This window comes from Oncorhynchus keta, chromosome 8, assembly GCF_023373465.1.
Source record: "Oncorhynchus keta strain PuntledgeMale-10-30-2019 chromosome 8, Oket_V2, whole genome shotgun sequence".
Classification (NCBI taxonomy): domain Eukaryota; kingdom Metazoa; phylum Chordata; class Actinopteri; order Salmoniformes; family Salmonidae; genus Oncorhynchus; species Oncorhynchus keta.
Window position 1 is genome coordinate 14,489,627 of NC_068428.1, and position 13,786 is coordinate 14,503,412.

The following is a 13,786-nucleotide window of genomic DNA, read 5'->3' on the forward strand; positions in this document are numbered from 1 at the left end:
AATTATCATATGTAAATCTGAAATGTCATAGACTACAAATTGCAAGAACAGATCACTATAGTATATTATGTTAACCGAATGTGTAATTTAACCTACTAAACACAAAAATTAGGTTTCAAGTGAGAATTAGCCAAGGCAATGATTGCCTACTTCACTCATATTGTGTGCAACGCTAACACACCAGGCTGGAACCACGCTATATCCAACCACATTACACACAACCACGCTAAACACAACCACATTACACACAACCACGCTACACACAACCACGCTACACACAAACACGCTACACATACACGCATTTTTCTTTAGCTGTGCTGACAAGAGTAAGCAAGCACTTCTCACACACAGACGTCAGTCATCCCTAACACAACACCTGGTTGCTGCTCAGGCGCTAACCGCTCTCTGTCAATCAATCAGCCATCCATTTCCACTCCCACCTCCGAGACAGCTGGATCCACATGGGTTGGTGGAAGCATCCCACCAGGACTCCCAGCACCCCCAGAGAGAACTCCCCGGAGGGGGGGTAGTCTGGGGGAGAGGCCCAGGGATGTGTGCTACCTACCACCGTCACCATTCCTTCCTGTTGAAGGGAGAATAATGCAGATTGCCAGCCAGGCAGGAGCTGTTGGCTCCTCATATAATCAGATTCATATCGAACCATCTGTCTCTGGCTGCCTCCTTTCCCCGTCGCCTCGCCTTCTATAGTTACAATTCCCATTTACTTATTCACCACATGTTGCTGCATTTATAGTGAGACATGGGCATTTCCTCTGCCCGACGCACGGAGAAATTAGTTTATATTAGATTATGTTTTGGACTTCTAAATATCAATTGAATTGTCACTATTGTTACTACGGTTCAAATAATGTTTTCTCGTACAGAGACGTTATTGTATGCTGTGTGTTCTTGAAAACCTAGTCTGAAGTATTGAGCTGTGTGTTTTACAGTGTTTGCGGTGTGTCACTGTGTGCTGTACCTGTTTGCTGTGGTAATAGCACCCTATGTCTGTCTATGACAGCTCTCTGGAGTCCCTGAATGACCTCAGTATCTCTGTGCTGTCTCCCAGCCCCAGACTTACGGCATTCAGTCCGCTGGAGTCTGTGCCCCCTGCAACTGTAACTCCTTTGGGTCCAAGTCCTTTGACTGTGACGAGTCGGGCCAGTGCCGGTGCCAGCCTGGTGTCACTGGGCCCAAGTGTGACCGATGCGCTCCGGGACACTTCAACTTCCAGGAGGGTGGCTGCGCACGTAAGAACTGACTGCCATCTAACTGATTGATGTCTGCAAATAACTTTTGGTCAATACAACACATGAATACATCTTATTTAGATTTGATTACCGTTTTCCTTGATGTTAAATGCTGGATGACCTCAAACCAAAAAGGGTATTTACTCTCTTCCAGGTTTAATGGAAAGTTGTGGTGCTGAGCCTATTCTGCTGTTTTGAGTAGAGTTTGTTTTTCCTGCCTCTTTCCCAGCGTGCCAGTGCGCCCATGTGGGGAATAATTGCGACGCCAACACAGGACAGTGCGTCTGCCCTCCCAACACCGTGGGGGAGAGATGTGACAAATGTGCCCCCAATCACTGGGGCCATGATATCATGGCGGGCTGCAAGGTACACCTTACTTCACCTCATCTCACGCCACTCCCCTCCAAACTAGTCCTGTCTGGCTCTTTCCTGGAGTTAGGCCTATTCTTTTGTTGATAAAAAATGCTCATTAAAAAGGTTTAGCAAAATAACTTCAACTTTTATAGTACGGAGCATTCACAAAATAGAAATGAAAACCGCACAGAAGTGCTTTGAGATTTAATGGAGAAACACATGATGGGATTACTGCTGTGACGATATGCATAATTGTATAATTAATTTTGCAGCCAATGTTTTAACCCGCTTTTGTGGAAGGTCTGTGAAATGTTTACTATGTGAAGCCAATGGATTAACCCTTTGTGACTGGGTATTGATTAATATAATGGTACATTGATTATGAATAGTTGACCATCTCCTCCACAGGCCTGTGGCTGTAACCAGGTGGGCTCAGTGACGCAGCAGTGTAACCCCAACACCGGCTGCTGCATGTGCCGGGACCAGTTCCAGGGAGAGAAGTGCAGCGAGTGTAAACTGGGCTACCGGGACTTCCCACAATGCATTTCCTGCAAATGCAACGTGGCAGGTTCAGACAGCCAGACCTGTGATGCAGACCAGGATGTGTGCGCCTGTGCAGACAGGACTGGACAATGCAGCTGCAAGGTAACCCACAACCATCAGTTGATTGTTGTCTACTCTATTTACTATCTATATACTCTACTATTCTCATCTAGAATATTCATCATAGGATGCTGTGTCAAGTGATTGCATCAGACCTCTCCAAATAAGTGACGACAAGAAACTACAATGAAATTCTCCCAAAAGAAACCAAAGCCAGCTCTCCTGGAACCTCCCTGATGTCTAGCCAGCACTGACTTAATCCAAGTAGCTTTCACTGCCAGTTTCACATTTTAAACGTGCAGTTACATAGCGTAACTAGGCCTGTATTTTCTAAGCCTCACTGCAACTACCTGGAAATGTCCCATTAGAATGACTAAGGCAGATTGCTCCATATAGCCTGTGTTTCAACAGCAGCACTCTAGCTCTCCGTACCTTCCCTATCTGGGCTCAGCATAGGGGCCTGTCGCCATCCTCTGCCTGGTTGCCAGCATCGAACAAACCCGGAGCCAGGCAAACGAAACCCAGGCAGGCAGGGTAGCGTCTGTGTGGGGGAGGAAGTGTGAGATGGAAATAGACCTGACGTGGGGGGAAGGCATTCAGATTAGCTAGCGCCAGGCAGGCAGGCGTCGCCATCCCCGACTCCGTGCCTCACAGTGACAGTGCTGTGACATTGTGACAGGCTGTCACATAGGGGCCACCTATGAGAGGTGATGACTCTCATTAACACACACACAGAGAGAGAGAGAGAGAGAGAGAGAGAGAGAGAGAGAGAGAGAGAGAGAGAGAGAGAGAGAGAGAGAGAGAGAGAGAGAGAGAGAGAGAGAGAGAGAGTAAAAAGCCACTTTCCACTCTGAAGTAAGGTGACACATGCAGAAGAGATGATTGTTATTGTTGGGTCTCTTGTTGTACTGTTGTGTGTGTGCGTCTTCCCTCGCTGGATGTTTATTTTAGACTACTGGGATGGAAGGATAGAGATAAGAGTTGGGTAAGATGGGTTTAGGGATTGTTAGTGATGGAGACTGACTGGAGGGGTGATGGACACGGTGATGGGGTGGCGTGGCTCTGTGTGTTCCATGAAGCCATGGCAATAGAATTTCTGGCATCCTTAGCATCCTCCTTAAAGTTAAACCCACAGACTGGTGTGTAAACAAAGCGTTAATATGTAGTTCATGGCACAACCAATGTCTGTTATGAATGCTGCTTCTCAGTTCTGGATGCTTTGGGAGTGTATTAGCTAGGGTTAAGCATCAGATAAAATAGAAGGGAAAAGTTCCATATGAAATAGTGTTTTTTGGTGTGATGCACTGTTATCAGGGCTGTCACTGTGTGTGTCTGCTGTACGCGGGGGTATGCCCCTTATCATTCCTTCTCAGACACATGTCACTGTGGTACACATGCACAGTAGCCCCTTTGACATGCACCTACTGTATCTACACACATGGCTGCCTTTGGATTCTTGTGAATATCACCTTCTTTGATCAGTCCAGAGCAGAATAGGCGAAGAGCACAAGAGATATGACTTTTTCCGCCACTGTTATTTATAGCTTGGCTCTGTCTTAAATCAAATATCTCTCTAGGCCTATATATTATTTCCAAATCTGTTCAGATTGATTTTATATTTGTTCTTATGTATACTTTACTGAAAATGTCCTTTTTTGTGTGTGTGTGTGTGGACAATATTGGTCATCAGCCATTTTGGACTTGGACTGTGTCTTAATTCCTGAGTGTTCCGTCCCCAGGTAAATATACAGGGTCTAAAGTGTGACCAGTGTAAGCCGAGGACTTTCGGCCTGAGCACAAGCAACCCACTAGGCTGCAGTCAGTGTTACTGCTTTGGTATGTCCAGCACCTGTACTGAGGCACAGGGCCTCATCCGCATGTGGGTAAGTCAAGTCATGAAGAAACGTGACAGAAATCCACACGCAGCACACATCTACACATGTATTCCCATCACATGCAAGTCCACCCACACACGGGCACTGTATTCGTACACAAACGTACAGCAACTGCGAGTGCACCCACTCACATCACACAACACGCACACACAGACAAACGCATATAATATGAATAATGTTCTATGCCAGTGGTCACCAACCGGTCTATCTCCAAGGCTTTCCTACTCGATGGCCATTTATTTCTGTAAAAGGCCAAATGATAAAGCCTTCCTTTCCTATTTTCTTATTCGTTTCGCGCTGTTTGAGGTAGGTGCAATTGATTCAGCTTCCCTGCGCGCCGGGTAGGCAAACTGTTCCCGTCTACCCGGCGGACCCGGAGAGCAAAGTCAATTTATAGGCCTACCACTGGCTAACTAGATAGCTCAGATCACCGTGTCTGCAGCTTTCACAAGCCCACTGAGAATTTGTTTGCGGACTCTACTGTGTGAGATTTCAAAACTAAACAAAAACATGGCTTACAGAGAGACTGCTGCTGTTTTCGGAATGATTTAATATTCACATTTTTATTCAGCACTGTCAACACTTCACTCAACACTTTTATAAGCCGTGAAACGCCCTGTCCCTTTCCACTCGCGCTGCAAAGTGTATCAATATATTTGCGTTGTTGTTAGCGACTTGCGTCTCTCTAAAATCGAGGAGTAGCGTATTTCAGAAATAAATGAAATGCGATCGAGTTTCACCCGTCAGCTGGAAGACAGTGTCCCATTTTTGGTCAGTCAGCAGGAGGAGGAAGAGCTGATGAACAGTGAGAGGCAGCCTCTCCACCGCTCGCGCTCTCCCTCCCTCCATCCGCTGAGACTCATATCACAATAAAAAAATAAAAAAAATAAAATGCTAACGATTTAAATGTATGGCTCACAAGTAAGAGGCCTATAACAAATTATATATTACCAGTGTGATCATATACCTTCCGTTTGAAAATATCATTTTAAAATGGTCTGATAAGAACACCATTGGCAGGGCAATTCAAGGATAGCCAATATGCAGTGATGTATTGAGCCTACAGCCTACTGCATAAACCTCATTGCTACGGAAGTGTTTTTTAATAGGTTAATGTTGCGTAGGCGTACGTTTGTTTTAAAGTCATGTTTAAATGGCCTGCTTTTTCACTCAAAAAGGGGTCTCGGCACAGAAAAGGTTGGTGACCACTGTTCTATGCTTTCTTGATATAGGCTACTTAATATGGGCTATGATAAAACAACATTTGTTCTCATGCAACAGTTAACAATCACGAATTAGTCCGATTACACTTTACAAGTTACTGTATGTGCAACCACAAGTACTGAAATAGTCTAGAGAGAAATGCCACAACACAGCTATATGCTTTTATGGGAAACAGGGTAAATATTAATTTCATGAAAGTGGTTCTCCTCCATTGATTCATTCCCAACCAGGTATTTACTCTCCATCTTATTTCCCTGTAATTTATGGAACGTAGTGAGAACCAGGGGGACCAAGCACAAACAGAAGGATAATATATATTATAGCCTCGTACAGTGGGTGGGAGAGGGTTTATTGGGGGCTTGGAGCAGGCAGAGGCTGGGAGCTGCAGCTTCCCTGTTTGTTTTTAATAAGGATTTTCTGCCAGAGCGCCTCAGACCTGATAACCCTCCATCCGCTGTGTCCATGGAGACCGCGGCTGAGGACATCGGAAGAGGGACCCTTCTTTCATATAAATGGAAACGACAAACAAATTAAATAAAGGTTGCCGTCCCAAAGTTAATCTAAGTTTGTTTGCTTTAAGATGAAGAGAGAAAAAAGACAGACAGTTGAGAATCCTCTCCTTCATTCATTGGAAGTCAGGAGATTCTCTCTAAGTCAGTGAGTCATGAGATTGCATGGTGAGGGGCACAGCCTGCCCCCCCTGGAACCTTTAGTGAGCCATTTGCTGGATATTTAGATGGGAAGGGAGGGCAAATTTAAAACAGGGGCCTCAGAGGCATAGTCTACTGTAGAGAAGTGGCTTCTTAAATATATGCATGTTCTACTTGCCCAATTAAGCACATCTCTGGCCTGCCCTCAGGATGTGAAATGCATTTTAATCTACAACTATGTGAGAGGCTGAGTCCTGGTGTGTTATCAGAGAATACAGTTGTTCAATGTCACAGAGGCTGTTTCCCTTTTTAAAAACACTTGCACCGCTCTCTCGCAACATAGGCCATTTAAACCCAAATACAACCCGTTATCTGTGTATTTTGTGTGACATTAAGGCCAATAAGTGATGCTGTTTGTTTGTTGTGTCTGTGCTGCTGTAGCTGTCCCTGAAACCAGAGCAGACCAAGCTGCCCCTAGTGGACAAAGCCAACCTGCAAGAGACCACAAGCGGAGTGACCTTCCAGCACCCAGAGATCATCGCTAATGCTGACCTGGTCACCCAGAAGCTAACCGAACTCTACTACTGGAGACTGCCTGAACAATTCCATGGTTCCATGGTGAGAGCACCCTCATCTCGATGTTATTTAAACCCCAAGTTGATAACAGGTGTACAATTGAATCCTTATAGTGGTTAGAGCATTGGACTAGTAACCGAAAGGTTGCAAGATCGAATCCCCGAGCTGACAAGGTAAAAATCTGTCGTTCTGCCCCTGAACAAGGCAGTTAACCCACTGTTCCTAGGCCGTCATTGAAAATAAGAATTTGTTATTTAACTGACCTGCCAGAGATGTGAATAGTACTAACAAGCTTTTTTACTTGGATGTGGTTTCTCCTCTTTAGATCACAGCCTACGGCGGCAAGCTGAAGTACGCCATCTACTTTGAGGGGCGTGACGAGACAGGCCGCACCTCCTACGAACCCCAGGTCATCATAAAGGGAGGGCCCAACAGAGACAAGGTGATGGTCCGCCACATGCAGGGACTGCAGATTGGTCAACTCACCCGGCACGAGATCGACATGACAGAGGTAAGGACATAATCCAGTGTTTCCCAAACTAGGGGTCGTGACCACATGTGGGGTCACCTAATTTGAAAATGGGGTCGCGTGAGAAAAGTTGCGCCTCATAGAACTGGGGTTACGCCAGTAACCTCCGGTAGCTGTCAGATGAGGTTGTAATAAACAGAGCAGTTTCTGTTTTCTTCCTACAAATGTGGCTCTTGAACGGTTGAAGCTACAAAACATTAGGACCCTATCACTGAACAATAAGACACTCTGGAACATGTACATACAGTACACACTATTTCCCTCTGCTATGCCCACAAGTCGTTAGAACCGATTGGACGAGACCAGGCACTAAATCAGACTGGAGGAAAAAGAACATCATCAACGATGATCCATCCATCCATACAACATTATTGACTGACGATCTTCTGAACTTCCCAATACCTTTCTGATGCATTCCAGTCACTTCAAACCATACTTTCAGATTGAAATACGGTCAAAAGTACTGTCAGACTGTTTTGTAATAGACTGTCATAAGCCACATTTTAAAAAGTCAATATTGGCTTTGGATTACGTGGTGGGTGTCGCGAAAAATGTTTAATGTCAATATGGGGTCAAGGGCCAAACTAGTTTGGGAACACCCATGGCATAGGCTTACATGGTGGACCGTCTCTTGTCTTGTTGTTACAGTTTCCTAATGGCTAAGGATGCAGTCATGATCCATTTGCCACGGAAACTCGCTTGTGTTGTTAAACAATTATGGTCCTTTTGTGGTGGATGCCATGCAAGTGCATCTCTTGTCATTGTCCCAAAAACTCTTCAAAGCTAGATTCTAACCTCTGGAGATGTTGTATGAGAAATTGACTTTGAAGTGATCATAGAATTAGGAATTCAAATACTTTATACCACAGCGTTTCTGATTGATAAGAAGGGCATTCTAGAATAGACATTAAAACCAGATAACGGGACAGTTGGAAAAGATATCGGGACACCTTGCAGTCATGCAGTATGTGCCTACGCGTACAGATCGTACTTGCTACAAAGCTATGCCAATATTCCATTCAAACAATGGAGTCAATCCACAGCCATACACTGGCTGAAATCAGTTGATGATAGGACGTACTGTAGACAAGTTGTAAATGCAACAGGTTGTGATATTGTATCATATAATAGCACTAACAGCTTTCCAATTAAAAATGTTTTGAGACATTTATGGTCTGTTTGCATATATTTTAGAGGCTATTTATACCGAACATGTGTATAAAACGTATTTAAACTGTATTTATAATTAGAGTACCATCCAAAAGTTTGAACAGACCTAATCATTCCAGGGCTTTTCTTTATTTTGACTATTTTAATAGTGAAGACATCAAAACTATGAAATAACTCATAAGGAATCATGTAGCAACCAAAAAAAGTTTAAACAAATCCAAAAATATATATATATTTGAGATTCTTCAAAGTAGCCACCCAAAGTAGCCTTGATGATGGCTTTGCACACTCTTGGCATTCTCTCCACCAGCTTCACCTGGAATGCTTTCCAACGGTCTTGAAGGAGTCCACACATACACTGCCGTTCAAAAGTTTGTGGTCACTTAGAAATGTCCTTGTTTTTGGAAGAACATTTTAAAAATGATCCATTACAATAACATAAAATTGATCAGAAATACAGTGTAGACATTGTTAATGTTGTAAATGATTATTGCAGCTGTAAACTGTGGATTTTGTATGGAATATATACATACTTTAGGCATACAGAGACCCATTATCAGCAACCATCACTCCTGTGTTCCTGTGGCACGTTGTGTAAGCTAATCCAAGTTTATCATTTTAAAAGGCTAATTGATTATTAGAAAACACTTTTGCAATTATGTTAGCACATCTGAAAACTGTTGTTCTGATTAAAGAAGCAATAAAACTGGCCTTCTTCACGAGACTAGTTGAGTATCTGGAGCATCAGCATTTGTGGGTTCAATTACAGGCTCAAAAATTACCAGGAACAAAGACCTTTATTCTAAAACTCGTCAGTCTATTCTTGTTCTGAGAAATGAAGGCTATTCCATGTGAGAAATTGCCCAGAAACTGAAGATCTCGTACAATGCTGTGTACTACTCCCTTTACGGAACAGCGCAAATTGTCTCTAACCAGAATAGAATGAGGAGTGAGAGGCTGAGCACCTGTTGGCTGCTTTTCCTTCACTCTGCGGTCCAACTCATCCCAAACCATCTCAATTGCGTTGAGGTCAGGTGATTGTGGAGGCCAGGGCATCTGATGCAGTACTCCATCACTCTCCTTGGTCAAATAGCCCTTACACAGCCTGGAGGTGTGTTTTGGGTCATTGTCCTGTAGAAAAACAAATGATACTCCCACTAAGTGCAAACCAGATGGGATGGCGTATCGCTGCAGTATCGCTGTGGTTGCCATGCTGGTTAAGTGTGCCTTGATTTCTAAATAAATCACAGTGTCACCAGCAAAGCACCCCCACACCATCACACCTCCTCCTCCATGCTTCAAGGTGGGAATCACACATCCGTTCTTGAAATGTTCCGCATTGACTGACCTTCATGTCTTAAAAGTAATGATGGACTGTTGTTTCTCTTTGCTTATTTGAGCTGTTCTTGCCATGATATGGACTTGGTCTTTTACCAAATAGGGCTATCTTCTGTCTATCTTGTCACAACACAATTCCACAAATTAACTTTTTAATTGAAATGCATTCCAGGTGACTACCTCATGAAGCTTGTTGAGAAATTGCCAAGAGTGTGCAAAGCTGTCATCAAGACAAAGGGTGGCTACATTGAAGAATCTCAAATATAAAATATATGTTCATTTAACACTTTTTTTGTAGGTGTTATTTCAATGTTTTGATGCCTTCCCTATTATTCTACAATGTAGAAATGTGTAAAAATAGAGAAAAACTTTGTAGTGAATAGGTGTGTCCAAAATTTTGACTGATACTGTATATAAAATAATTATCTTACACAATTTCTGATATATCACATGCCTTACTTTTATTTTCCTGCATAAGTAAAATTAGGACTATGCCACCACTGCCATTCATTCCAATTAGACTGGTGACTGCCATTTTCACTACTTTCTGGAACTTTGAGGGTTTATGACATAGCCTCTCAAGTAATTTCAATAGGATCTCGATGCCAGTGATGTCATCAACATGTTTTGTTTTTCAGCACGAGTGGAAGTACGAAGACAAGAAGGCCATGACACGCGAGGACTTCATGGATGTGCTGTTTTATGTTGACTACGTCCTCATCAAGGCTTCCCATGGGAACATGATGAGACACAGCAGGCGAGCTCTCCTCTCTGTCTTTGTCTGAACACACAATGGGCTAGACCGAAACATACCGTTAGAGGGCTGTTTACGCTACACTCTTTCTTTTAGTGTCATGGTCAGGGCAATAGCGTTTGATCACATCATGTTTCAAGCATAGTTGTATCGTTGACATTGGTTCACATGGCTGTCACACTCCCTGTCTCTATCTCTCTCTCTACTAAAACACAGGATCTCTGAGATTTCTATGGAGGTGGCAGAGGAGGGAAGGCCGTCCGTGGAGAGTGAGCGGGCCCACCAGATAGAGAAGTGTGACTGCCCCCTGGGCTACTCCGGCCTGTCCTGTGAGGTAAGCTAGCTAGCCACTGAGACAGCTGTGTCTCTGTGTCTCCCATCAGAGCATCAGCCATGGCGACAGGGTCATCCATCAGAGAGGGGTGTGTGTGTGTGTGTGTGTGTGTGTGTGTGTGTGTGTGTGTGTGTGTGTGTGTGTGTGTGTGTGTGTGTGTGTGTGTGTGTGTGTGTGTGTGTGTGTGTGTGTGTGTGTGTGTGTGTGTGTGTGTGTGTGTGTGTGTGGCAGTCAGTCACAGTCCAATCAAAGCCACAGACATGGAGACAGGAGGAAACAGCTGTTAGAAACCCTCCACAAGACAATCCTTCTCATCAAAACTGCCAGCTCTCTCTCTCTTTCTCCCTCTCTTTCTCACAGCTCCATCCAGACACATCCAAAGCTCCCCCACTCTTTAGCGCGGCTCTAATACACTCCTAATTAACTCTTGTGTTACTACGACAACTTCCATCCAAACCTGAGTGTTACTGATGTGTCTCCTACTGGATTCCTCATAAAGGTGGCTATAAACAAACCAGACAGATGGCACGTATTTGAAGCTGCCACATAGTTAATAAAGTATTTTTAAACAGGCGTTTATCGTGTTTGCTGGGAACAGATGGCTTCTCAAATTGACCCGATTAATTCTCAGTACGTGTGTCTCGTTGGAGCTCCAGTGGAGCCTGGCACTACCGTGAGCGGCTCGGGGGGGAACAGCCTAACCAGTAAACGTGTGTCTGTCTCTGTTTCGCCCATCGGCAGGAATGTGGGGCCGGGTTTTACCGCCTGTCTGCCCGCAGCGGTGGCGCAGCCTCCAGAGCAGGCATCGGGAGCTGTGCGCAGTGCCAGTGCAACAGGCACAGTGAGGCCTGTGACCCAGAGACATCCATCTGCCAGGTAAGGTCTTTACAAAGTCCCCATGACCTGAGGAGAAGGGTGTCGTTGGCACTGGTTGGCAGGCTGCCCTGTGACTGCACCCATACCCGCCCACTCTACTCTACTCTACTTTCTGCCATAGATGGGTAATTAGCCCAACGCTTTACTTTTCAGCTCCGTTTCACATTTACATCAGCCCAGACCTTTATCTAGCCAATGAAAAACTCTCCTCCTTTTATCCTCTATCTTCTCAGCTCCCCTGGTTTTCAAACCAGCTCTCAGTCTAAACAGTTGCACTTTCTCCAAGTGTAGAGGATCAGCAGATTTGTTCAGAAGCAATTTGATTGGCCACATGGTCCACTGCCACCAGGAAGTAGAGCATAGGTTAGTGTCTGGGGTAGATTTGACTTGGAAATACTAACAGAGATGCTACGCTAGAGAGAAGTCCATGCTGTTTAATGTGGAACATAATGTGCCCTTCAAATATAAAACAGGGCCTTTTGGTCAAGTTAATGACCAACAAAGCTCTTATTCTCTGCTTCCCAAATCTTCCCCTAGAGCACATGGAAGCCAGCCCTGCCTCGTGTTATAGTGTGGAACTGGAACTCTATGTTGTCAAAGCAATCCCAGCTTTCATTTGTATTTGTGCTAATAACAATATCATTTGCATTTTACGAAGCAGGCAAATTGAAAATGTTAAATGAGTTTGTACAGCGTAATTTGGTTAATTGAGGTACACAGGAAGTTAATGAACGTCTTTGGAATACCACGGCTCAGTAGGCCGCAACTTCCGCTGACTGATTAGTATTGCCTCTCTCAATTGTCAGTTTGGCACTTTTTCTCAGAGCAGAGTGGTTGAGAGAGGAGAGGAAAACAGCTCTGGGCTGACAGAGCTCACACTCTGGAAGGGCCCTCACTTCAAAACAACAGCTAAAATACATCCAACGTCCACCTCGACAGCCACTGGGTTTTAGTTTGATTCTGCAGGTGTAGCCTATTTGAAGTGAATGGTTGTGAATGTGGATATGATATTAGTGAAGGGACGGGTGTCTTCTCTACAGAACTGCCAGCACGACACAGAGGGGGACAGGTGTGAACGCTGTGCCCCAGGATACTATGGTGTAGTGAGGGGCAGACCTGACGACTGCAAGCCCTGTGCCTGCCCCCTCACCAACCATGAGAACAAGTAGGTCACACAGACACAGGTGCATGGCTCTACTACTGTACAATAAAGCAGCTCTCATCTGTAGCTCTCTCGTTCTCTCAGTTTCAGCCCTACCTGTGTAACAGAGGGATTCAACGACTACCACTGTACTGCCTGCCCTGAGGGCTATGAGGGAAAGTACTGTGAGAGGTACAAACTCTCTCCTCAACATTTACAAACCCCAACATGCTCTTTGTGAATCATACTGAACTCACCTCATCAGGGACCTTGCCGCCCCACATTGCTAACTGAACATCACTTTCTGTTAGTTATCTACACTAAACCCTGTTGTCGCTCCTCTAGATGTGCCACAGGTTACCATGGCGACCCCCGTGCCCCCGGCGGGAAGTGTGAGGAGTGTAAGTGTGACCCGTACGGGGCGTGGCCCCAACCGTGTGACCCCCGCTCAGGCCAGTGCCACTGCCGGCCCGGGGCCACTGGACGCACCTGCAGCCAGTGCATGGAGAGGCATGTGTGTGGGCCCTCTGGGATTGTGTGTACGTATACTAATATAACATACTGTAGCACTGTTTTCAATACACACACAAACACAATTACTAGTACAGAAAATCAGCAAGGTTTCTTTGTAGGACTTTCTTGGTTGTTTTTTGTTCATTCAATATTCTAGACTTATCCTTTTTATTTTTTCTATTTTTATTTTAACCTTTTATGTGAGTCTAAAGTGGTAGGAAATTACTTAGGGGACAGTTGTAAAACTGCTTAGTTATCCAGGCCTTCTTGAGGATTATAATCTTCATAAGAGGGAATTTAGAGATTATTGAATTCAAAGACTTTGTAGTGATTTTTTTTTACAAATTATTATAATTTCTTTATTCAGGCGAACCCAATTTGAAGCCAGGGTCTCATTCTTAATGGTGCCCTGAGAACAAACAATTCCCAAATCAACATGATAATTCAATAAAACAGCAACAACAAAAAATACACTACAACATACAACAGATACACTACATTTCAACAACACAAATAAGTTATTGCAATCAACCAAAACACTCACAAACCTCTGTGAATGTGTTCCTCATCAGCGTTCTA

General features: G+C 44.4%; 1 protein-coding gene across 7 annotated transcripts in view; it reads left to right on the forward strand.

Moving 5' to 3' along the window:
• Positions 1-13,786, forward strand: part of lama2 (laminin, alpha 2) — a 148,982-nt gene that overhangs the window by 89,222 nt on the left and 45,974 nt on the right. For 5 of the 7 annotated variants that reach the window (XM_052523521.1, XM_052523523.1, XM_052523522.1 and 2 more), the window contains 12 exons: positions 1,070-1,250; positions 1,480-1,616; positions 2,013-2,249; positions 3,947-4,090; positions 6,418-6,594; positions 6,878-7,063; positions 10,228-10,346; positions 10,560-10,677; positions 11,419-11,553; positions 12,594-12,718; positions 12,800-12,886; positions 13,040-13,233. In XM_052523521.1, the coding sequence (XP_052379481.1) occupies positions 1,070-1,250; positions 1,480-1,616; positions 2,013-2,249; positions 3,947-4,090; positions 6,418-6,594; positions 6,878-7,063; positions 10,228-10,346; positions 10,560-10,677; positions 11,419-11,553; positions 12,594-12,718; positions 12,800-12,886; positions 13,040-13,233 (1,840 nt within the window). The remainder of the gene's footprint in view (positions 1-1,069; positions 1,251-1,479; positions 1,617-2,012; positions 2,250-3,946; positions 4,091-6,417; positions 6,595-6,877; positions 7,064-10,227; positions 10,347-10,559; positions 10,678-11,418; positions 11,554-12,593; positions 12,719-12,799; positions 12,887-13,039; positions 13,234-13,786) is intronic. The other 2 variants (XM_052523524.1, XM_052523525.1) reach the window with 1 other exon arrangement.